At 34.5% G+C, this 23,804-nt stretch overlaps 1 protein-coding gene across 1 annotated transcript in view; it reads right to left on the minus strand.

Annotated features, from left to right (window-relative positions):
* Positions 1-692: 692 nt before the first annotated feature.
* The window catches only part of Cnbd1 (cyclic nucleotide binding domain containing 1), a 323,182-nt gene continuing 300,070 nt past the window's right edge, over positions 693-23,804 (minus strand). The window contains exons 11-13 of the mRNA XM_021159705.1: positions 23,128-23,195; positions 3,059-3,118; positions 693-734 (exon numbers count right to left, since the gene is read on the minus strand). Coding sequence (XP_021015364.1) covers positions 693-734; positions 3,059-3,118; positions 23,128-23,195 — 170 coding nt within the window. The remainder of the gene's footprint in view (positions 735-3,058; positions 3,119-23,127; positions 23,196-23,804) is intronic.

The raw sequence follows: 23,804 nt of genomic DNA on the forward strand, positions 1-23,804 counted from the left end.
TGTCAAATGTATTGTGACATTTTAAGGTTATAAAGCTAAGGTTGTATGAAAGCATTAGAAAACTGATTCAAAGTACCCTTTCTAATCTTTTTACTCAAGTATACAATTTTCCTGATGTAGCCAATGCTATGCTATTTCGCATAGGCATTATTCACAAGTACCTGCAGATATCCTTACAAGAAGAAAGAAATATATGTGTCAAAATATGTTAGAATAACAATAATTCACCACTTATTTATAATTTATATAATTAAAATACAAATTATGTACAACTTATGTTCAGCAAGAATGGATTATCAATGGGACACATGGGTAATTAGGGAAAATTTTCATGTACTGGAAACGTAACACAGTTGAAACGTAAGAAAGTTGGGGTCAGCAATTGGTTGATAAGTCAATGGAAAACACGAGTACAAAGCGAAAATAGAATTTTGAAATGTAAGGGCTGGTGCAAAAGCTCAGCGGGGAGAGGACATGCAGAGAATTTGTGAGCTACTGGGTTAAGTCTCTAGCTGTGTAGGGGGAGGAGCCAAAGAGGTGCAAATAGCATCATGATAAGTAAACGGAATCGCAGTAACCCAAATACTTGTGAAGGTCAGAACTGCTTAGAATAGCAAGGAAATTCAAATAGACTCAGGCAGTTAAAACAGTCAGTAACATATACAGCTGGTATGTAATATCTGTGTAGATACTCAAGAACTTTTAAAATCAATGATTATTCCTTTGAAATTTACCTGAAAGACAGAGTAAGACTATGAGAAGTACTATATGGAAGTGTAAAGAATGTTTTGTTTGTTGATAAGGATACTGAGATGTATTAAGACCCTAACTTTCTAAGTGGTTTTCTTTTTTAAATGTAAAATATATTAAGCAAGCAGTTTGCTTCTCCTGAGAAAGTGCCTGCTTCTCTCCTCTAGTCCTGTTGGGATGACTTTTCATGTTCACATCAGTTACTCTATCATGCAGACAATTTAAAGCTAATAACATTACAAGATATGAAAAAGCAGAGTCATGCTCGAGACTTTAGTGCTGTGACAGAAGATATTTTGCCCATTTCCCCACAGCAAGACTATGCCGGTAACTTGAAATTGGCTATGATGATAGTTGTGTACCAAGAAAAATTTGCAAGTGCTATAAATATAGATTTTTGTGGGTGGGTGGTTTGTTAAAAATTATTTGGTATTATGAACAATTATGCCTCTTCATATTTTTCCAAATGAATAATTTGCTCCTGTTTTTGGTGAATTAAACAGGTAAGTTGTCTGAAGAGAACTAGTCATGCTTAAGGCTTGCAAGCTAGAAAGTCTGAGCATAAACACATACATTTACAAGACAGTTCAGGTAAAGATCCCGTAATTGAGAAAATTAGCTCTTCCTGTTGCTGAATACTAGTTTCATAGATAAATTAGGTTGGGCAGGGAGGCTTGGGAGAAATAAAATGACCACAGAACAGCTGTAATTGAATCAATGAGATTTGGCCTTTTCAGTAAAATGGAGAAACATTGAAAGGTTTGTTTTATTTATTTTACTTAATAGGAGTAAATTGAGCAAATGTTATTTTAGAAATAATCATAACATAAAAGGAAATATTCTTAAGGGTGTATTAAGCCTTCATATTTTAATAACCTTAGTATATCACTGAAAAATACAGGTCTCACCTGGGGCTCAAGCAGAACTCATTGATCAATGAAAATATAAGCTAGTTCATAAGAACTATCTTAAAATCATGCAGAATAAGAGCTTTAAAGTCAAGAGTAATCATAGTTCTGCCAAAACTGAGTATTGGTGATGGCCTGAGTGGTGGGGTTTTCACAGAGGCCCTTGTCCAACTTTTTTTTCACTGTTTTTTTTTTTTTTCTCATAAAAGAAACAACAGTTTGGAAACTTTTCTTGACATATTCCTTAAGCAATGGACCTCAAACATAAGTTGGTGAAATGAATGCGAGTCTAAAATAGTCATTCTGCTACTAAGCTGGGGTTCCAGGAGCAGAGCTAATAATTGAGCCATTTACAAAACCCCTTTCTGTGAAATAATCAAGAATCTGAAGGGAGTATGTTTTTAACATATAGGTCTCTCCTATATACTGAAAAACAAAAACAAACAAACAAACAAACAAACAAAAAAACCCAAAACTCTTGGGTATACTAAGTACCCACTTTACTCCTGAACTGTAATCCTATCCTGAAATCATTGTTGAAAAACATAAAAACATGTTATTTGAAAATCACTTGTCACCATATTTGCTTCCTATTCATGATGAGTCATTTCATACTATGTCACGTGTTGAGAATTATAATAATCTTTAGATTATTCAGTTTATTAAATATTTCCACTATATTTTTAAAAATTTTTTACATGTATTGAAAGTATCTTTCTCAGGAGTATCATAAAATATTCAAGTGGTGACCTTCTTTCCCCCACCCAAAAATGAATATGTATACAAATGAGACATTGAATTACTTTTCCACTTTGTTAATCTCAAAGAAATTATGGGATACGTGATGGTTAAGGTAGCAAAGAGGATAAAGTTAACAAGAAGAATTACTCTGGAAATTTTCCAAGTGATGCAAAATTAAGGTTGCTCCAATAGCAATGCTTACATGAATTTTTTTCATGAGATGTTTATATGGAAAAATGGAAATGGTTTCATTCTCATTATTTCTAAGTTCTAGTGACCAATAAATTAAGGAAGAGAACAATTTCAAATTACAACGGAACTGTCTGATGCATCTGGTTTCTTAATATCTTTAGCCCTTATATTCTCCTATAAAATATTCAGTCAGCTTTTATACTTAAAGCAGAGGAAATGGGTAAGACATTTAAATTGCTTAGCAATTGAGAAATATGTAAGCCATTTGGCCCTGCTAATTTGTTACAGTTATTTTATCTTAAGCATAAAATTTAAGTATATTATCTTTGTAAACATTTGTGCATACATTCATTATAATGAGGTTATCTTCCTTGGTATATCTATTTCTTAAATTTGCTTAAATTACTCTGCCTTTAGGAAAGAAATGAGTTATACTTCACATTTTGCTGGTGCATACAGTATCATACCTTGAAATATTTCCATTCTTTTGCTTGCACACTTTTTATGTATTCACTTTTTACATCTTCCTAGAAGAAAATATAAGATTCATGTAAGTATGTAATAGTTTTGATTAGTATCTACTATGTATCCAACACATAATTTACAATTAAAGAAGACTTTGACAACACATAACTATAAGCACCTTGAATAGCCTCTAGTTTAACAGGCACAAAGTTAAATCAAGTGGGAAAGCTTCATTTATTATTCCCTAACAAATCATAGGATTGGACCTCGAAAGACACATACCTTCTGGAAGTATAATTTATTAGAATTTACCACCAATAACTACTATATGATGAATTTATCACAAATTTGTAAATGAGAAGACATATATCCTAGACTGTTTCATATATTTGACAATTTCAGACTTATATACAGTGTTCATATTCAACTCCCATTGCCCTCTTTTAACCCCACCCCACATCTTATTCCTGTCTCTTTTACAACTAGTTCTAGTTGTTCTCTCATTTTCATCTCTCTCTCATGAGTGTGTGTGTGTGTGTGTTGTGTATAGCCTAGGCCCAATGACACTATTTAGGGTTGTTAGTAGATACATTCAAGAAAGTTCCTTGCTGGAGCATGGGAAAATTATGCCTGCTACAACACATACATGTCCTTAAATTTTTAAGTACAGTCTTCTCAGTTCATATACTAATGACCATGACTGGAGATTGATTAGTATACTAATAAAACCAATAAAGGTAGTAAAGAAAACCTTGGCAACACATAACCACATATAGCCATAAAAAGCACAAATCACTTTATCAGGCACAAAAGAGAAGGAAAAATAATATGATGGTATTGATGTTGGCTAACCTCTTGGTGAGGTCTTCCTTGTGGAATACTTTTTCTCCTGCTCTCAGCATTCATCAGCCGTCTGCATTTCTTAGTCCATGGTTGAGACCTCATGTTCTTTCCCCCTTACATGGTAGCATATCTATTGGTTACATTCTGATTCAAGTCTTGTTCAGGCAGAAATATTAATGACACTGCATGGATAGCTTCCTTAACATTTCTAGGATTTGCAAGTTCACAGGAAACCTCCTATTCTGGTTCTTACAGTCCTTCTGACCTCTTTTCTGCTATAACCCTTGAGTTTAAGGGTCTCTGATAGTTTTTAGAGTAACCCTACCCAGATATTATGCTTATGAACTACAATAACAACCATCATGGTGCAATATTTTTCTGACAGCAACAGGGACATACATATCTGTCTGTAACCAACAACTCATTAATTGGAATTAGGCCCTACTGTGTGTGTGTGTGTGTGTGTGTGTGTGTGTGTGTGTGTGTGAGAGAGAGAGAGAGAGAGAGAGAGAGAGAGAGAGAGAGAGAGAGAGCATGAGAGAGCATGTCTGGTACTAAAAATAGTATAATCACCTGGATCTAGTGAGGGAATGGATTTCAGAGGAGAATCTACAACTGTTACTTCACTGAAATGAATTATTAGTTAACATTCTAAATGTTCCTATACTCACAGGTAAGTATAGATCTTGACCATCATCAGAAAAAAATATTGCAACAGACAAAGGTCATTGCAGAAAAACCACAAGTGGCTGGTCAGTGGTAGCGCACACCTTTAATCTCAGCACTTGGTAGGCAGAGGCAGGTGGATTTCTGAGTTCAAGGCCAGCCTGGTCTACAGAGTGAGTTCTAGGACAGCCAGGGCTATACAGAGAAACCCTGTCTCAGAAAAAAGAAAGAAAGAAAGAAAGAAAGAAAGAAAGAAAGAAAGAAAGAAAGAAAGAAAGAAAGAAAGAAAGAAAAGCCACAAGTGACAAAAATACAAGAAAAAGTGACAGTGGGATGCCTAGTCACAAACCATATAACTACCCGGCAGTCCCTTCAAACATTTTCAACATTAATAAGGTGACAACCTGATAAATTATAAGGCAATTATGTTATTTATACCTTCTATTATAATATATTTTCCAAGATGATTTGTATATTGTATATAATGCTATTATTATTCCATTTCTTCTGTTAATTTTTCTCTTGGACCGTAATGACCTTAAAAGGAAATCAATGAGGATAATAAGGAAATATGGCTATCCATATATGATGATTTGATGTTTGCACAATTTTATATATTTAAAAATCTCTGTTTTGTTCATGATTTGCATATTTTTAAGTTATAAAATAAGTACCAGAATTTTGCTTTATAATGATTTTATTTCTGTTATGTTTTTAAAAGACTTTATTAGACATATGAGAATATAAACAGATTTCTTAAACAGGAAAAGCTTGTTCCATTCAACTATTCAAAACAGTCTGTCACACAGCTTTGAGTCACTCAAAATTAACATAATTCAAATGTAAGTTATAAAATATACCATACATAATTTATCCTCTGAAACACAAGTCTACTGGGTAGTATATTTTCATTTGTCCAATATAATTAGCTAATTATTTGTAAATGTCAATAAAATTGAATACATAGGTAATTCACAGATATGACTCATTTTAATAAGTATTAGTGAACATAAGCAATATTAAATATAATTTTTAAATTAAATAATAGATATAGAATTACCTTATTTTATTCACTACATATTTTTCTTTGATGGACAGAAAATAAAGGAATCTCAAAGATTTCTGGGTAAAAAATGTTGTGCAGAAATATTTAGTCTTTATTTGGATAGGAGATGTTTGGCAACCTCTTCTGAAATGATGCCTGTAGTAATAATTCTCAGCATGAAGCAAACTTTGAATTAATTATGGTGGCTATGGCTTTCCTGACATTATTTCTCATACAAGGATTGTGTTCCACCTTACTTCACATTGTGGAATAACTAATGACCCCACTCACTTTTTGGCAGTCCAGTGAAATCACAAAACAGATGTTCAATATTAGCAGATGTCCAAGGTGACACACTAAACATATGCAGCAGTGGAAATCCTAGATGCCCTGGCTTGTGTGAGAAGAACTGGCTGCACACCCAGGGTCTGCACTCAGCAGTGTCTGCTCAGAGTAGGATTTCATTCATGTATTAGATAATGATATCCTCCCACACTGTAACCATTCACCATGCCAAAACTACTTTCTTCCAAGAAAATGAGGGTAATGATAACCACAAATTTTAATCCCCTAAGTTCTCATTTTTTAATAGTATTTTTACAGAAATTAACAAATATGGGTCAGGAGTTTAGCTCAGTGAGAACCCTTATTTATCATTCAAAAGTCTCTGGTTAAATTCTGAGCATTGTAACAGCAATTATGACAACAGCATCAACAATAATAATAAAATATAAGAATAACAAAGTAACTAAATGATTATATTTTAAAAAGTTATCTTCATCATCAGAATAAATTATTTCAAGGAAATATGTATGTGATTTTATATATATGAGTATGGATATGCATACTAAAGAAAAAAGATTATATTTGAGGAAGAATGAACACAGGATAAGTTATAGGGATGAGAGGGAAGGAAAAACATTTTAAAAACTATACTTATATATGAACTTCTTTAAAATAAACAAGCAAATAAAATATGAGCAAACATAAAATGCTTTTATGTTTATAGCGTTCCAAATCCTAAAAGTAAAATAACAGAGAAGGAGAAATAGTCATAACATAAACAGCTCAACAGAAGTATTCACTTGGCTTATAATTACAGAATAGCTCATCACCGCAGGACAATTTTCTTTAAAAAATAGTTTGGATTTCATAAAGTATATTCTGATTACTGTTTCCCTTCCTCCAAGATGGGAGAGAGCAAGGAAACAAGGCCATCTATACACAACAAGACTGACAAAAATATGAACTCACAGGACTGTGAGTGTGAGGACAGGGCCTGCACAGGTCTAAGCCAGACGGAGGTTCAGTGCTAAGAGCAGAAATAGAAGCCCCCAACCCCCACCCACCATCCCTGACCTAAAAGCTATTTCCAGCTGAAAAACACTCACAAAGGAAGAAATAACTGTCTCCTTCAAAGTCTCACTAGATATACAAACCATATTCCAGGTAATTTAAGGTGGCAAGAAGTTGAAACAGCGAATAAATCACATTACCTCTGCCCCAGGAGCACAGAGTAGTGAATCAATACATGTATAGTACTGTTCCTCTACCTTCCTTTTTTTATTCAGTCTGAGGCCTGGTCTGGTGAAATGATGCTGCTAACATATAGCACGATCTTTCTACCCCAACTAAGCCAATTCATACAATCCATAAGTGGCAAAAAAAAAAAAACCTAATCAAAATAATTCATTGGGACTCCCTCTCCCTTCTAGATGGTGAATACTAACCACCACCATTATGCTTACTTGATTTACATTCATATTTTTTTCTGAATAGTAAAGATAGTGATAGAAGTTTATTATTTTTGCAGAAATATTTAGTTATCAAGAATGCTTTTTTCTCGTTGAGTTAAATGCAATATTACATAAACTTTGCTGAGTTTTACATATATACTTTTTCAGATTTAGTTTACAATGTAGGCAAGCTTACTGTTGCCTATGTATATGGTGATAATAGCTTTATAATAAGTCTTGAAATTACAGGCAAAATCTACTTTTCCTTTCCCAGGCTTTCTTTTCTTCTCATAAAGCATACTCATTTCCACTTGAATTTTAGAACAATATACTTCCTTGTTTTTATAGCTGTTTCCAGTATAGGATTGGCTGTGTTTTCTAAGTAAAGAATATGACAAATGTTATAGATTCTTAATCATTACAAAAGTGGAGAAGAAACCAGGACACCACTAAAATCATTGTTTGACAAAATAGTGAAACACAAACAGACTTTAACCTTTAAAACATGAGGAAAGTTTATTTTCCAAATACTACACCCTTTTGAAACTTGAAAGGAATTTTTTCATATTAGAGTTACATATCAATCTGTTGTGCTAGTATATCTGGAGTAAAATATAATTGTTTTCATTTCCCTTGCATTTGCAATGAAACACTGAATATATTTTATACAGATATATTCACATATAAAATAAATAAAATTAATGTATTTTAAGAGCTGTGTCTCTAGTTGCATATGTAGCAGAGGATGGCCTAGTCTGCCACCAATGGGAGGAGAGGCCCTTGGCCTTGTGAAGATCATATGACCCAGTACAGGGGAATGCCAGGGCCAGGAAGCTGGAGTGGGTGGGTTGGGAGTCAGGGTGGAGGGGAGGGTATAGGGGACTTTCTCAGGATGGGATAGCATTTGAAATGTAAATGAAGAAAATATCTAATTAAAACAAAAAGAAAGTTTAACTCTCAAACTTCCCTGTTTTTATAAATCCTTTTGCTTTGCTTTTCTTACACCTACTGGGTGTACCTTTCACTCTTTCTAATCCCCTATCACTCTTTTATGCTAATGGAGCTGTTATTGTTGAGCAATCTTGCTAGCTTATAAGACTAAAACTAGATTTTATTTCAATGTATTCAATAGATTACAAAGTGGAAATAAAGCAAAATGGAAAGTATGAGGATATTAAATAAGTTAAAGCTGATTGAAAGATTTTCAATATCCATTTCATATATACACAGCAGGAGGCCACGCAGCATTAGAGTCTTTATGACTAATGTGATCTCCTACTAATAACTATTAAAATCCATCTCTTTCCATTTAGCCCTTGTTAATTCAACTCTCACTACTTTAGTATTATTTCTAGTCCTTAAATTCTTTACCATGTTCTACTTACTGGAATGTGAGACTTTGGCTATAAGTTATCTCCAGAATACCCTCCTCTAAATTTCCTGTTCAGTTCCTTCAAGTCTTTGCTCCAATGGCAGTAGATATGCCATGATTCTTTGTCTATTTGTTATAGTGACACTTCGCTATCAAGCATTCTTTCCCTAGGTTGGTTGTATCTATCCCTACAATGCTAAGTTATGATGAAAAACATTTACTTATGTTTTGTCCCTATGGACCTTTGCTTAACTATAGGCGTGGGATTTATTTTATTTAGTGCTGTACACAGAAAATTGATTGAAACATAGTAGGAGAATAATAAATTGTAAATGAGTATGTATAGGATGACACACAAAAAGGCTAAAATTTGGATTTATTTAAAATAAAAAGTAAAGGAATCATTTAATTTCATCTGCAACAGACCCACATTTGGAAATATATATTTTTGAGATTATGTCAAAAAGAAAGAAAAATAAGATGTGATGACAAACTAGAAAAAAGAAACAAAAGAAAAAAGAAAGGAAGAAAGAGACAGACAGAAAAATGAGAGACAGATAGAAAGAAAGAAACAAGGAAAGAAACAGGGAGACCAAGAAACAACAACAACAAAAAAACAAAGAAGCAAGGGAAAACTGGAGTGAGACTATTTCTCTGCCAAATTGGGCAATGAATGGGAATCAAGTGGAATGAGATATGCACTTGAACAAACTAGAACTGAACTTTGTATCTGAAAACACTGGAAGATGAAAACATTAAAAAATGAGAATATTTTTCAAAAATCTATGTAAGAAAAAGGTTTGTTTTGAATAAGAAAAAGAAATGGAAAAAAAGAATTTTAAACATAAAACTAAATATTAGCCATTAGAAACAGTAATTTACAATAGGAAAAAATTATTGAATGACTATAGAAATTGAAGACATTGCTATAATATTGAATCAGTTTTCAAGATGACTTAAAATGTTTATTGTAATTTCTCAACATGTGTATTTTCAATATAGAAAATTTTATTTTATATTATGTAAAAAATACGAGCAGACTAGAAATACTTTATTTTTATTTCACAATCTTCAGCATAGTTTGTCCATGAAACATTTAAGTCATGATTTTGAAAATAACTTACTGCATTCTTGGTTAAGAGTATGAAAGATATCATATAAACAAAGGGTTTATAATAAAATCAAAGCTATTTTGAAAACTCATTAAAATCAAATGCTATCTAAATACTCATTGATCTGTCTTTTCACATATATTGTCTTTCCTTAGCAACAAAAATGCATTCCATTTTGTGGGTTTCAAAATCAAAAGTAAATAGAATTAAATTCAAACGTTCAACTTCTCACTCCCTTTAGGTTACCTCCCTACTTCCACTGCCAGACACTGGCAAGTTCAGTGCACAAGTTGTAAGTTTGATATCAAAAACAGAAGTTTGAACAATTATCCTGTCAAATTTCTCAGAAAGGCAACAAAAAGATTTGGGGAAATACTATGATTTTAATGTTTCAAGATAGGAAGTTAAACAAAAGCTAGATCTTATAATAAGGCATATTATCAGAGTATGACAACTTTTACACTGATACTTTACACAACATATAAATGCATTACTTAAACTTAGACATTTGGCTTAAGAATTTATTTTTCTTTGACAATTACCAACACAACATCAATCTAATCTTACTGTGAAAAGTACATTCTAAAATTTGAGACAAGTTTGACTAATATTTACATCATGCTAATGCCTGAAATGAAATCTGTATGACAACGAGGAAGGTATTGCTTCTGCATTTAGGTAAATTTTATTGTAGCTGACAGAATGGGAAATCATAAAGAGTTGAAGAACACTTTGAAATTACATGCAAATGCTGAATCACCATAGCAGATGCATTCCATGAAGGGACAGTGCTCTGAGCATTGGAAACGGCTTTAAAGAAGAAGCTCAAATGATTGAAATTCACTGGGACAAAAGCAAATTAGAAATCCAGGCAGAGGTATTAAATAAGATTATGGCTTTGGCGAATTTGGGGAAATTGAACATTAATCCAGAGTAAGTTGCAGTTGATGGAAATAGATTGAAAAGTTCATAGGGACTGGAGCATGAATGAATCACTAATCAGATAAGTTACTTCAACTTTAGTTCTTTAACACGCAGAGATAAATATATAGGGCTTATAATTGATAATGAACTATAAAGTTGTGTAACTAAAACCTATATCAGACATTCGAAGTCATCTACAATTGCCCAGTTTTTACACATAATATAGGCAAATGATTAAGATTAGGCTAGATGATCATGAAATTGATGCAAAGACCAAATCATCTGCAATGATCTCTGAATAGTGAATAGTAATAGCTACTAGTTACATCTATCTATGTAACCACCATCAATAGCTACATGTCTCTATGCATGCCCATATCCATACTCATGTCTGTATATGTTTCTGTTTATATTTGCATCTGTATACCTATCACAGGTCCTCCTAGTTGAAGGCCTCTGTCATCTAAAACAGATGTCATAAATCTGGTTCTTTAATGGGCTCTTCTTGTTTGTTTGTTTGTTTGTTTTCTATTATACAACATACATAAGGCTAATGTACTAGCATATGATATTTTGCTCTCAGAAAGTTTGTGATCCAGCTAGGATAGAGGCAGACTATAACCTCCTTCAGCCTAGGCAGGCTGGTTCAGACCTTATGCTACTGAGGTGGAGCCACCTGTGGTGCAGCTCCTCTGACTCAGCTAGTTTCCTTTGATGTGACACTGCCTACCACCTGCTGTGAGGCCAAACCAGTTCTCTGAGATTTTCTGCAACCTGTGAATTTGGCAACTTACTGCTAAAAGGCTGTGCTGACAACTTGGCATCTCAACATCAAGAAACTTGGCATGACAGGGGATGGGTTTCCCCCTTTATAGCGCAGACTATTAAACATTTGAGCCTTGATCAGAACATTCTTGGCTCCATTTTTCTCTCGTCCGCCTAGTTCCCCTCTCTTTTCAGCTTTGGTTTGCCTCCCAGGTGAAACCTAGTTCATGTTAGTAGCAGCACTGTTTCCAACAGCAGACAAGCAAGACATGCCAACAAAATTGTATATCATAACATGCAGAAGGAAATGCAGACAGTGATCTTAGATTTCCAGTGTCAGAAAACAAGTGCTGCTTCAAATGACACCGGAGTTGACTATGAAGAATTCTTATATGCCTCAAGTTCAACAGTAAAAGCTATTCAAAGCAGGGAGGGCATGTGGCAAGAGCAAATGCACAAAGACCCAAGTTAAGGAAAATGGCAACTGCAAGAAATCCAGAGGGTAAGAAGGGTTTTAATTGTGTAGGGAGAAAAAGACGCAGAATAAAGACTTTTCTATTTTCAGGTCATATTAGAATATATAGATTTTATCCTATAACCAAAAATCAGATGCTGAAAAATTGACATATATATTAGGTGTCCTAATCAGATCTTATTTACATAGATCATCTCAATAGTACACCATAAAAGAATTCACAGGGGTGGTACAAAAGCATGGCTTTGGATTAGCAGTTTTAGCTTCTAGGTCTTATTCTTTATCCTTAAAAAGGAAATATGATCCTGTTTTGGGATCCATTGTTTTGAACTTCATACAAAGTACTCAATATAAAACACTATTGTTACCTGCACTTGCTGATGAATCAAAGAAATTGTCATACTTTAGAGAGAGTCAAATTTTAATGTCTCACCATTCATCAAGTATCATGCAATTTTATCCTAAAATCTATTGTTAAACATACTAAAGAAATTAAATTTTCTTTTTATTTTAATTACCTCATTCCAAGAACTTAAGACAAGCATTACTCTTGAACCCTATAAAGGCCCAGTAAAGACTAATATTTAAATACTTAGACCCAATAAGTTGTTACTGTACATATTTTAATTTAGTGTTTATAAAAATATAATCTTTCCTCAACTGTAGTACCCAAAATATTCCTTCATCACATTTCTTAATTTATTATAATTAAAAATATGAATTATCACACATGGTTTTAATATGAGCTATTTTACAATTTAAAGTATTTTGTTATTACATGAAAATTCAGTGGATTATAAAATTCACATTTACTTTCATTGATGACTAGAATTATAATACATCTGTGTGAAGATATAATTTTCATATTTTGGTGGTCCAAAATTGTATTAACTTTCAGCTTAGTACACAATTATGCTCACAAATAATGTGTGATCAGAAAAAAATTGTAGTAAACATTTGTCTGTTTATATAATAATCACCATGTCAAATCAAAAATGTAAATTATCCCTTTAATGAATGCTATATATATCACTGGCTATCTTGACATCTACAAAATACAATAATCCAATTCTTTTAGAAGTTTAAGGTCTATGACAGAGGATTGGAGCACACAAACTCTCAACATTTTCCAAACCATAGATTCCATTTAGAAATGAGATAGAGGAAAGCTTCCCAGTATTTTTAAGCTGGTACTGGGGTGGCTTAAGGTTTATGTTCTTCTACTGTTATAATGCAATCCTTGACAAGTCTGTCTCATCTCCACTGTTAGACACTGTCTCTGTCTAAAGCCTTGATTCTAAAGGAAGAGCCAGGGGTCTCTTTAGCCTGGATTCTCTGGGGATGCTGAACGATTTTAACATGGCATAAGTTTGTCCTAGTTACATTGTTGTTTATGCTTTAAAAAATGATTGTACTAGAATTTTGCACTAAAAAGTAGAAAGTTGAGTAACAAGCTAGTAGTTTTGGCTATAAATATAAGCAGGCTGTTAAAGTTTTTGAAATCTAAAACCTTCACATGGCCTCCGGGGACACTGACTAGGCTCTTTTGAGATTGTCCAGATGTGACAGATGCATGAATCCCACTGAGCTGTTCTTTATCCTGGAGGAAATCCAGAATGTTCTGGCCAAAATAAGGTGAACAAATGCATTTAGTCATACATTACATACTACTTGAAGTCCAGAAGCAGTAATGAATCTTTTGCCTTGTTTATTTATATTTTATATTTATGTGACAACACCCATTATGAAATGCCACAGGGCAGATGTATCATGAAAAATAAACAAAATTCTAAGAGCCAGAAGTCATTTTTAATTAACATATCAATTAGGAAAAGCTTCTCCAAACAGATGTCCTTTGCTTTGTGTCGAGTCTTTCAATGAGCTGTCAGTTCAAGAGCAAAAATAAAATGAAACGGTTCTATAAACTAAGGGCTTTAAATGGGTTGCAGGAAGACTCTGGTTGTGACTCTCTTACTCTCTCTCTCTCTCTCTCTCTCTCTCTCTCTCTCTCTCTCTCTCNCTCTGTGTGTGTGTGTGTGTGTGTGTGTGTGTATGTGTATGTCTCTGTGTGTCTCTGTGTGTCTCTGTATGTCTGCCTCTCTGCCTCTCTCTCTCTCTCTGTTTGTGTGTGTCTACGTGCCTGTAAGTATCAAAAGTTTGTCTCCTGAGAGGCTCTTCCAGAGCCTGACGAATACAGGGGCAGATGCTCACAGCCAACTATTGGACTGAGCATGGAGTCCCCAATGGAGGAGTTAGAGAAAGAACAGAAGGAGCTGAAGGGTTTTGCAGCCCCTTGGGGGGATCAACAGTGTCAACCCACCAGATCCCCAAGAGCTCCCAGTGACAGGACCACCAACCAAAGAGTACACACAGAGAAATGCAGAAGCTCTGGCTGCATATGTAGCAGAGGATGGCCTTGTTGGACACCAGTGGGATAAGCAGCCCTTGGACCTGAGGGAGTTAGATGCCCCAGTGTAGGGGAATGCCAGGACAGGGAGACAGGAGTGGGTGGGTGGGTGGAGGAGCACCCTCATAGAAGCAGGGGAGAGATGGGATAGGCATTTTCTAGAGGGCAGATCTTGAAAGTGGATAGCATTTGAAACGTAAAAAAAAGAAAATATCCAATAAAAGGAAAAAAAAAAAGAAAAAACGTGTGTGTCATAGAACTACATCTGAATTTCCTTGTTGTACAGAAATTAACCTTACTATGTGCCTCTCAGGTACATTTATGTTATGTATGCATCTCTACAACACCATTGCTTATGACCATATTTTGGGTAGGATTGCATTCTAGACCTGTTTCAGTAGCTTACAGATATCAAAGACTTGTTAGATTGATGCCATAAAGACTCAATGGATAGGTTCCCCAGTTCTCTCATGTAGTTAATGAAAGAGACTCTCGCTATCTTACTACACATCTGTGATAGTAAATGAAGGTAAAGTCATGGTTACAATATAATCTCAACCTATGCTTAAGGCTACATGAATGAAAAGCCCAAGCTTTCCTTTCTGAGATACTGATTATTTCTTCAGAAGCCAAGCACATAGCAGAGAGAACAGTGATGCATTTGGAAAGAATGAGGTGCTTTAGGGGCTTCTCAGCCACTCTGTATTGCTCAGCTGAGAATTCTGTTTAGCTCTGTACCCCATTTTAATAGGGTTATTTGGTTCTCTAGAGTCTAACTTCTTGAGCTTTTTGTATATATTGGATATTAGCCCTCTATCAGATTTAGGATTCAATAAGATCGTCTCAAAATCTGTTGGTTGCCTTTTTGTCTTCTTTTTCTTTCTCTCTCTTTTTTTTATTAGATATTTTCTATATTTACATTTCAAATGTTACCTCTTTCCTAGTTTCCCCTGTGGAGAAAACCCTTTGCTGTCCCCCCACTCACCAACCCATCCACTCCCACTCCCTGGCCCTGGCATTCTCATATATGGGGACATAGAATCTTCACAGGACAAAGAGCCTTTCCTCCCATTGGTGATCCGTGTCCTTTGCATTACAGAAGCTTTGCAATTTTAGGAGGTAGCATTTGTTAATTCTTGATCTTACTGTAAAAGCCATTGGTATTCTGTTCAGGAAAATTTCCCCTGTGCCCATATGTTCCAGGCTCTTCACCACTTTCTTTTCTATATGTTTCAGTGTCTCTGGTTCTATGTGGAGGTCCTTGATCTACTTAGACTTCAGCCTTGTACAAGGAGATAAGAATGGATCAATTGGCATTGTTCTACAGGCTAACCTCCAGTTGAGCCAGTGCCATTTGTTGAAAATGCTGTCTTTTTTTCACTGGATAGTTTTAGCTCCTTTATCAAAGATCAAGTAACCATAGGTGTGTGGGTTCATTTGTGGGTCTTCAATTCTATTCCATTGACTTACCTGTTAGTCACTGTACCAGTACCATGTAGTATTTAACAGAATTACTCTGTAGTATAGCTTAAGGTCAAGAATGGTGATTCCACCAGAGGTTCTTTTACAGTTGAGAATAATTTTTGCTATCTAGGTTTTTTGTTATTCCAGATGAATTTGCAAATTTCCCCTTCTAACTCTGTGAAGAATTGAGTTGGAGTTTTGATGGCGATTGCATTGAGTCTGTAGATTGGTTTCTGCAAGATAGCCATTTTTATTATATTAATCCTGCCAATCCATGAGCATGGGAGATCTTTCCATCTTGTGAGATCTTCGATTTCTTTCTTCAGAGACTTGAAGTTCTTATCATACAGATCTTTCACTTGCTTAGTTAGAGTCTCACCAAAGTAGTTTATATTATATATGACTATTGTGAAGGGTGTTGTCTCCTTAATATCTTTCCCAGCCTGTTTATCCTTTGTGTAGAGTAAGGCCACTGATTTGTTTGAGTTAATTTTATATCCAGTTACTTCACAGAATTTGTTAATCAGGTTTAGGAGTTCTCCTTTGTCTTCAGGAAAATGCAAATCAAAACAACTCTGAGATTCCACCTCACACCAGTCAGAATGGCTAAGATCAAAAGCTCAGGTGACAGCAGATGCTTGCTAGGATGTGAAGAAAAAGAAACACTCTTCCATTGCTGGTGGGATTGCAAGCTGGTATAACCACTCTGGAAATCAGTTTGGCGGTTCCTCTGAAAAACTGACATAGTACTATCAGAGGATACAGCAATACTACTCCTGGGAATAAATCCAGAAGTTGCTCCAACATGTAACAGGGACCCATGCTCCACTATGTTCATAGCAGCCTTATTTATAATAGCCAGATGCTAGAAAGAACCCAGATGTCCTCAACAGAGGAACAAATACAGAAAATGTGATACATTTTCACAATGGAGTACTAAACAGCTATTAAAAACAACGAATTCGGGAAATTCTTAGACAAATGGATGAATCTGGAGAATATCACCCTGAGTGAGATAACCCAATCACAAAAGAACACATGTGATATATTCTCACTGATAGTGGATATTAGCCCAGAAGCCTGAAATACACATGATACAATTTGCAAAACACATGAAACTCAAGAAGTTCCTAAAGTGTGGATACTTCAGTCCTTAAAAGGGGGAACAAAATACCCATGGAAGGAGTTACAGAGACAAAGTGTGAAGCAGAGACTGAAGTAATGGCCATCCAGAGACTGCCCCAACTGGGGATTCATCCCATAAACAACCACCAAAACCAGTCACTATTGTGGATGCCAATAAGAGCTTACTGACAGGACCCTGATATAGCTGTGTCCTGAGAAGCTCTGCCAGTGCCTGACAACTACAGAAGTGGATGCTCACAGCCATCCATTGGACAGAGCACATGGTCCCCAATGAAGGTACTAGAGAAAGTACCCAAAGAGCTTAAGGGGTTTGCAGCCCCGTAGGAGGAACAACAATATGAACCAACCAGTAACCCTAGAGCTCCCTGGGACTAAACACCAACCAAAGAAAACACATGGTGGGACTCATGGCTCTAGCTGCATGTGTAGCAGAGGATGGTCTAGTTGGTCATCAATGGGAGGAGAGGCCCTTCGACCTGTGAAGATCATATGCCCCAGTGTAGAGGAATGCCAGGGCCAGAAAGTGGTAGTGGATGGGATGGTTAGCAGGGAGAAGGGGGAAATAATAGGGGATTTTCAGAGGGGAAACTAGGAAAGGGGCTAACATTTAAAATGTAAATAAAGAAAATATCTAATAAATATTTTTAAAAAAAGAATGAACTACTTAACAAATATGAAATGAGTCAGAAAAGCAAATATTTTTTTAAAAATCTGAATATAGGGTTATTAAAGCATAATGGTGAAAGTCTAGAATGTTCCAAATTGGGACAAAACTCATTGGTTTTACTATTGTATAAAAGGTGATATGATTTTTTTTATGATGAAGCCTGTCCCAATTCAGTGACTAGAAAAAGAGACTGCAACATTAATAATCTGTTTGTTCCTTTGCTTGATCTGTTGGTTTTGAGACAGGATCTTTCTATGTAGTTGTGGCTATCCTGTAGCTTATTACATAAAACAGGATCCCCTCAGTTTCACAGAGATCATCCTATTTCTTCCACTTGAGACTTTTAACGTGAAGGAGTGTTGACATTTTGTCATAGACTTTTTCAGCATCTAACGAAATGATCATGTGATTCCTCCATTTTAGTTTGTTTATTTATTACAATTGCAGTAAAGCCTACTTGATCATGATGAATGATGTTGTTGATGTGTTCTTGGATTCAGTTTGCCAGGACTTTATACACAATAAATAATAAATAAATATGCATTTTTGTGTCAATGTTCTGAAGTTCTTTCTTTGTTGAGTCTTTGTGCTGATTAGGTATCAGAATAACTGTAGCTTTATAAAATGCATTAGGTAGTGATACTTCTGCTTCTACTTTGTGGAATAGTTTGAGGAATATTCCTGTTAGCTCTTCTTTGAAAGTCTGGTAGTATTCTGCACTAAAACCATCTGGCCCTGGGCTCTTTTGTTATTGTTGGTTGTTGGTTGGTTTGGTTTTGGCTTTGGTTTTAGTTTTTATGGGTTTTTTGTGTGTGTGTGTGGTTTTTTGTTTTGTTTTGTTTTGTTTTTGTTTTTGTTTATTTTGTATTTTGGGGGGTAGGTTATTTTTTGGGTCTGGGTTTTTTGTTTGTTTGTTTGTTTTTGTTTGTTTGTTTGTTTTGTGTTTTTTTGTTTTTGTTTTTGTTTTTTTAGGTTTTATTGGGGGTTGGGTTTTGTGGTTTTTTGTGTTTTGGGGGGTTTTGGGAAGATTTGGGGGGATAGTTTTTTGGGGTTCTTTTGGTATTTTTGGGTTTGTTTTTTTTATTTGGGGGGAGTTTTGGATTTGGGGGTATTTTGTTTGGGGGTGTTTTTGGGGTTTTGGGGGGTTGTTTTTGTTTTTTTTAGTTTTTTTGGGGGGTTGGTTTTGGGTTTTTTTTTGTTTTATTTTTTTGGTTTTTTTTTTCGGTTTTTCAGGGGGTTGGGTTTTTTGGTTTTTGTTTTATTTTGGTTTTGGGGGTCTTGGGGGGCTGGGTTTTTGGGGATTTTTGTTTTCTTGGGGGTGTTGGGTTTTTTGTTTGTTTTTTGTTTTTTGGGTTTTTTTTGGCTTTTTTTGGTTTTTTTTTTAGTTTTTTAGGGAGGTTGGTTTGGGAGAGGTTTTCTTTGAGGGGGTTGGGTTTTTTGTGTTTTGTTTGTTTGCTTGTTTCGGGTTTTTTGTGGGGGTTGTGTTTTGGGGGGATTTTTTGGTTTGTTTTTGTTTTTGTTGGGGGGGATTTTGGTTTTTTCTTTTTTTTTGTTTTTTGGGGGTTTTTGGGTTTTGGGGGGAATTTTAGGGGTTTTTTTTGTATTTTGTTTTTGTTTTTTTGTTTTTGGGGGCTTTTTTTGTTTTGGGTTTTTTTGAAGTTTTTTGGTTTGGGGGGTTTGGGTTTTTGGGGGTGTTGGGTTTTTTGGACGGTTTTGGTTTTTTTTGGGTTTTGGGTCTTTTGGGGTTTTGGGTTTTTTGGGGGTCTTGGGGTTTTTTTGTTTTTTTAGGTTTTTTTGGTTTTGGGGTTTTTTGGTTTTGGGGGTTTTTGGGGGTTTTGGTGTTTTTTTTTTGGTTTTTAGGGGTTTGGGGGTTTTGGTTTTGGTTTGGGTTTGGGTTTGGGTTTTGCTTTTGGTTTTTGGTTGGGAGTTTTTTAATGACTGCTTCTATTTCATTACGAATTATGAGACTGTTTACGTAGTTACTTCACATTGATTTTTTACTTTAGTACATGTTATCTACCTGCAATGCAATCCATTTCATTTAGATTTTGCAGTTTTGTCTAGTATAGTCTTTTGAATAAGACGATATTTTTTTAATTTTTGAAAAATTTCTTCAGTTTCTGTTTTTATGTCACTCTTTTCATTTCTGACTTTCTAAATGTGGATAATGTCTCTAAGCCTTTAGTTAGTTTGGCTAAGGATTTTTCTATCTTGTTGATTTTCTCAAAGAACCATCTTTTGGTTTTGTTGAGTTGTTGTATTGTTCCCTTTATTTCTACTTGGTTTATTTCAGCCCTGACTTTGAATATTTCCTATCATTCATTTTGCTTGGATGTATTAGCTTCTTTTTCCTATAGAGCTTTCAGGTGTACTGTTAAGTTACTAGTATAAGATCTCTCCAGTTTATTTGTGAAGACACTTATTGCTCTAAATTTTCCTTTAGTACTTTTAGGACTTACTTTTACTATCATTGTATCCCATATGTTTGGGTGTGTTTTGCCTTCATTTTCATCAAAAATCTTTACACAAGGTAAAAGTCTCTAAAAACTACACGAAGCTTACCAACTCATAGATTTAGAAGCATAAAACTGGAAGAGTAAAAACAAATAAATAAAACCAAAATGTATGTTCATGCAAATCAAAATAAAACTATTGAAAAGCAAAGCCTAAAGTGGGTCCAAGTTAGGACAAAGAATTATAGGTAACTAATAACTATTGAAAGAGAGAATTAGTATGTCCAAGGCATGAGTCTCCTGTTGATTATGCAATACAAAGTGGTCAGCCTGAAACCATGAATTCACGGCAATACTAAGCATACTCAGAGAGCTGTATTTATATACTTATACATATATAAATATGAATGAAGCAAAACCAAGCAAGGAAAAAGAGACTATCAACTTCAGAGTAAGTATATATGGGAAATGAAATTGATATCAGAGGCAGCATAGGAGGGATTGTAGGTGAAGAAATGGTAGGAAGAGTGTTGTTAATATATTTTCAATAAAAATTTGAAATTTTAGGTCCAGGCAGTGGTGGAGCATGTCTTTCATCCCAGCACTTGGGAGGCAGAGGCAGGCGGATTTCTTAGTTCAGGGCCAGCCTGGTTTACCAGACTGAGTTCCAGGACAGCCAGGTCTATACAGAGAAACCCTGTCTCAAAAAACCAAAAAAAAAAAAAAAAAAATTGAAATTTTAAATAATATTTTTAAATAAAAAATCTATCACAATAGATTATTTTGTGGATAGCAACAAGCTAATTAATACTAATAATTAAATTCCAATTCAAGACATAATTTGTTCACTACATTTTGATTGTGAGAATAGAATCAACAAAATGATACTAGCTTTTGCAAAGTACCAGAAAAGATACCTAACGGCATGGAGAACGTAAGCAGCTGGGTAAGTGTCGTAAAAGAGCATAGGGACAAAGACAGTTGAAGCATGAGTGCATGATTATTAACACACTGCCATAGTAACCGGTTCTGTTTTATTTGTCTGTGTTAAGCACAGATGTGGATGGCTTAGTGTGTAGAATCTAGGCTTGTCTTCACCAAATTGGAAGATGGACTTGGCATGGTTTTTTCCTCAGCATTCAAAAATAATCTATCCACATAACAATAATTAATGAGCAATAAAAAATTTGAGAGAAAAGGGACTTATTGCCAACCTGACCCTAAAAACACATGAAATATTTTAGAGTCTTCTACTTCCAAATCCCTCTCTGTAAAAATTTCCAACCTAAAATTTTCTCCTTGATCTACATTATTGTCTTTAATTATCTTTCAAATGTCTGTCCCCCCAATAAATCAGAAACCCCATTTTGCTTGCAAAGATGGGAAGCATAATCCAGACTGCTTCCCCAGATAGATACTCAGTCATTTCAAGTCCTTCCTGTCCTCATCAACCTGGGAACAATTATACATTTTCTACAGTAAACAAGGATGCCTTTTCTTCCGTTCATATAATACTTACAGATACAAAAATGTATTCTTATATGACACATTATTATACATTATTATATAGACATATTGTTGTGGTTGTTTTTTCCTAAGATTTACTATGTTGCTCAGGTTAATACTGACTCAAAAGTGAAACTCTGCTCCTATATAAGGAGACCCTTCCACACATCGCTGTGAAATATTGTTTCCTATACTGGGCCGATGTCACAGCTGTAAAGAATAGCATCTTTCCTCTCTTCTAGACCTGCTTCTTTCCACTAAGTCAAAGTTATACTTATATCAGCAGAAAGAGAATTATATTCTAGAAATGTGCATTTGCTATTGGTACTAACAGTATTCATCAATGCTTGCAAATTCTCATCTCACAATGCCACTCCTTTAAGGTAATATTCCAGCTAGCCTTATGGCTTATTATTGTGATGAAATACTTTCATTTTATCACATCATTTGACTTAACCCAAAACCAACTGAATGTTTCATCTCAGTTTTCAAACCCGAGAGAAATTTGCAAAATATAATAAATATTTCATTTTCTTAAAGTAAGGAGTGAAACTTCTATTCTCATCAAAGTTTCATCTTGAAATATCTTAGCATGTGTCTAACTCCAATGATAATGGAACATTGAAAGCATCAGGTAGTGTCATATGGATTTCACTAAAATTTCGGAGATAAGAGACTGTCACTTAGCACCATAGTATAAGCAAGTCAACATTAAAAAAAATTATCATTTTAGGCATTGCTAGCCCTCAAAGATCTTATAGAGCTAAGCTATCAAAATAATTTTCCTTGATGTTATATTTATATAAGATAAGATCTGCCACATTTTGCATATAGCAGGTCTGTGCATTTGCCATAGGAATGTTTAGTCCACTTGAGTTCTAGTTGCTTTTCAAAAGAATCAATGCTTGTAATACAGATGGACTTCCCATAGATTTCTCTAGACTACTATTGCCTTTTTTCAGTATACCATGTGAGACAGTTAACATTCTGGTATGCACTAAGCCTCTATGTCCTTTACAAGCACATTAAAGTTACAATTTTATATAGATTAAAATACTATATGTGTGTGTATAGGTACATATCTATGTGTGTGTATTATACTCATATGTTATTCACATAAAACATGTAATTTAAAACTAAAATCCCCCCCAAAATTAACTACATCGTTGAAGTATCTGTTTAAGTTTATAATTCTTCTTTAAAATGTAAAAATATTAAATGTAAGGCAGTTTTGATAAGGTAGTACATAATAGATTTTGCAACTTAAATAGTCATGCTATAAAAATGAAGACATTTTATGTGTTTATTATTGGATGAATCATTGCAAATATTTTCTTTTAAGTTTCTTATCAAGCTGTTTCCTTAAAGAATATGTTGCATTACAATCACTTTAGTGAGAAAGAAACAAGATATTGGAGCATCAGAAATAATTATTAGCATTTAGTTCCTGTAACTAATGATATTTATTTTAGTATAAACATTTTTCTTACTTCTGTCAGATGCCCAAAAGTTGGTTTTGCTGTTTGAATCATAAGTTCCTTGGTCACAGGATCTAGTGCTACAAGAAAATGAAAGAAATAATAACATTATCAAAAATAATGAAAAAGCCAAAACTAATTCATTTTTCATTATGTCAAAATAAATGACAAAATTGGATTTTCTTTAATAATAAAACTGATTTATTTACTCATCCCAAATCACATGCACAGAAAACCACATCATCTCACAGAATTGGAACATAATTGATTCAGTCTAGTTGTCACAGTGTTCACAAACATAATCAAAATTAATATTCCTGACATACTCTTAGAAGAATCATTTCCATGACAGAGTATGAAAATATTATTTGTTTTATTATTTTAAAGGATTTCATGTTCCTAAGATATAGGGAAGTGATTTAAACTAAGAGAAAACATACAATTTATCTTTCAAATGTGTGGCTTTATGAGAGTAAAAGAAAGTTATTTATTTTATTATATTTTTTAAATATTTTTTATTACATCTTTTCCTCAATTACATTTCCAATGCTATCCCAAAAGTCCCCCATACACTCCCCCCCACTTCCCTACCCACCCATTCCCAGTTTTTGTTTTGGCCCTGGCGTTCCCCTGTACTGGGGCATATAAAGTTTGCATGTCCAATGGGCCTCCCTTTCCAGTGATGGCCG

Source organism: Mus caroli, chromosome 4, assembly GCF_900094665.2.
Source record: "Mus caroli chromosome 4, CAROLI_EIJ_v1.1, whole genome shotgun sequence".
In the NCBI taxonomy this organism is placed as follows: domain Eukaryota; kingdom Metazoa; phylum Chordata; class Mammalia; order Rodentia; family Muridae; genus Mus; species Mus caroli.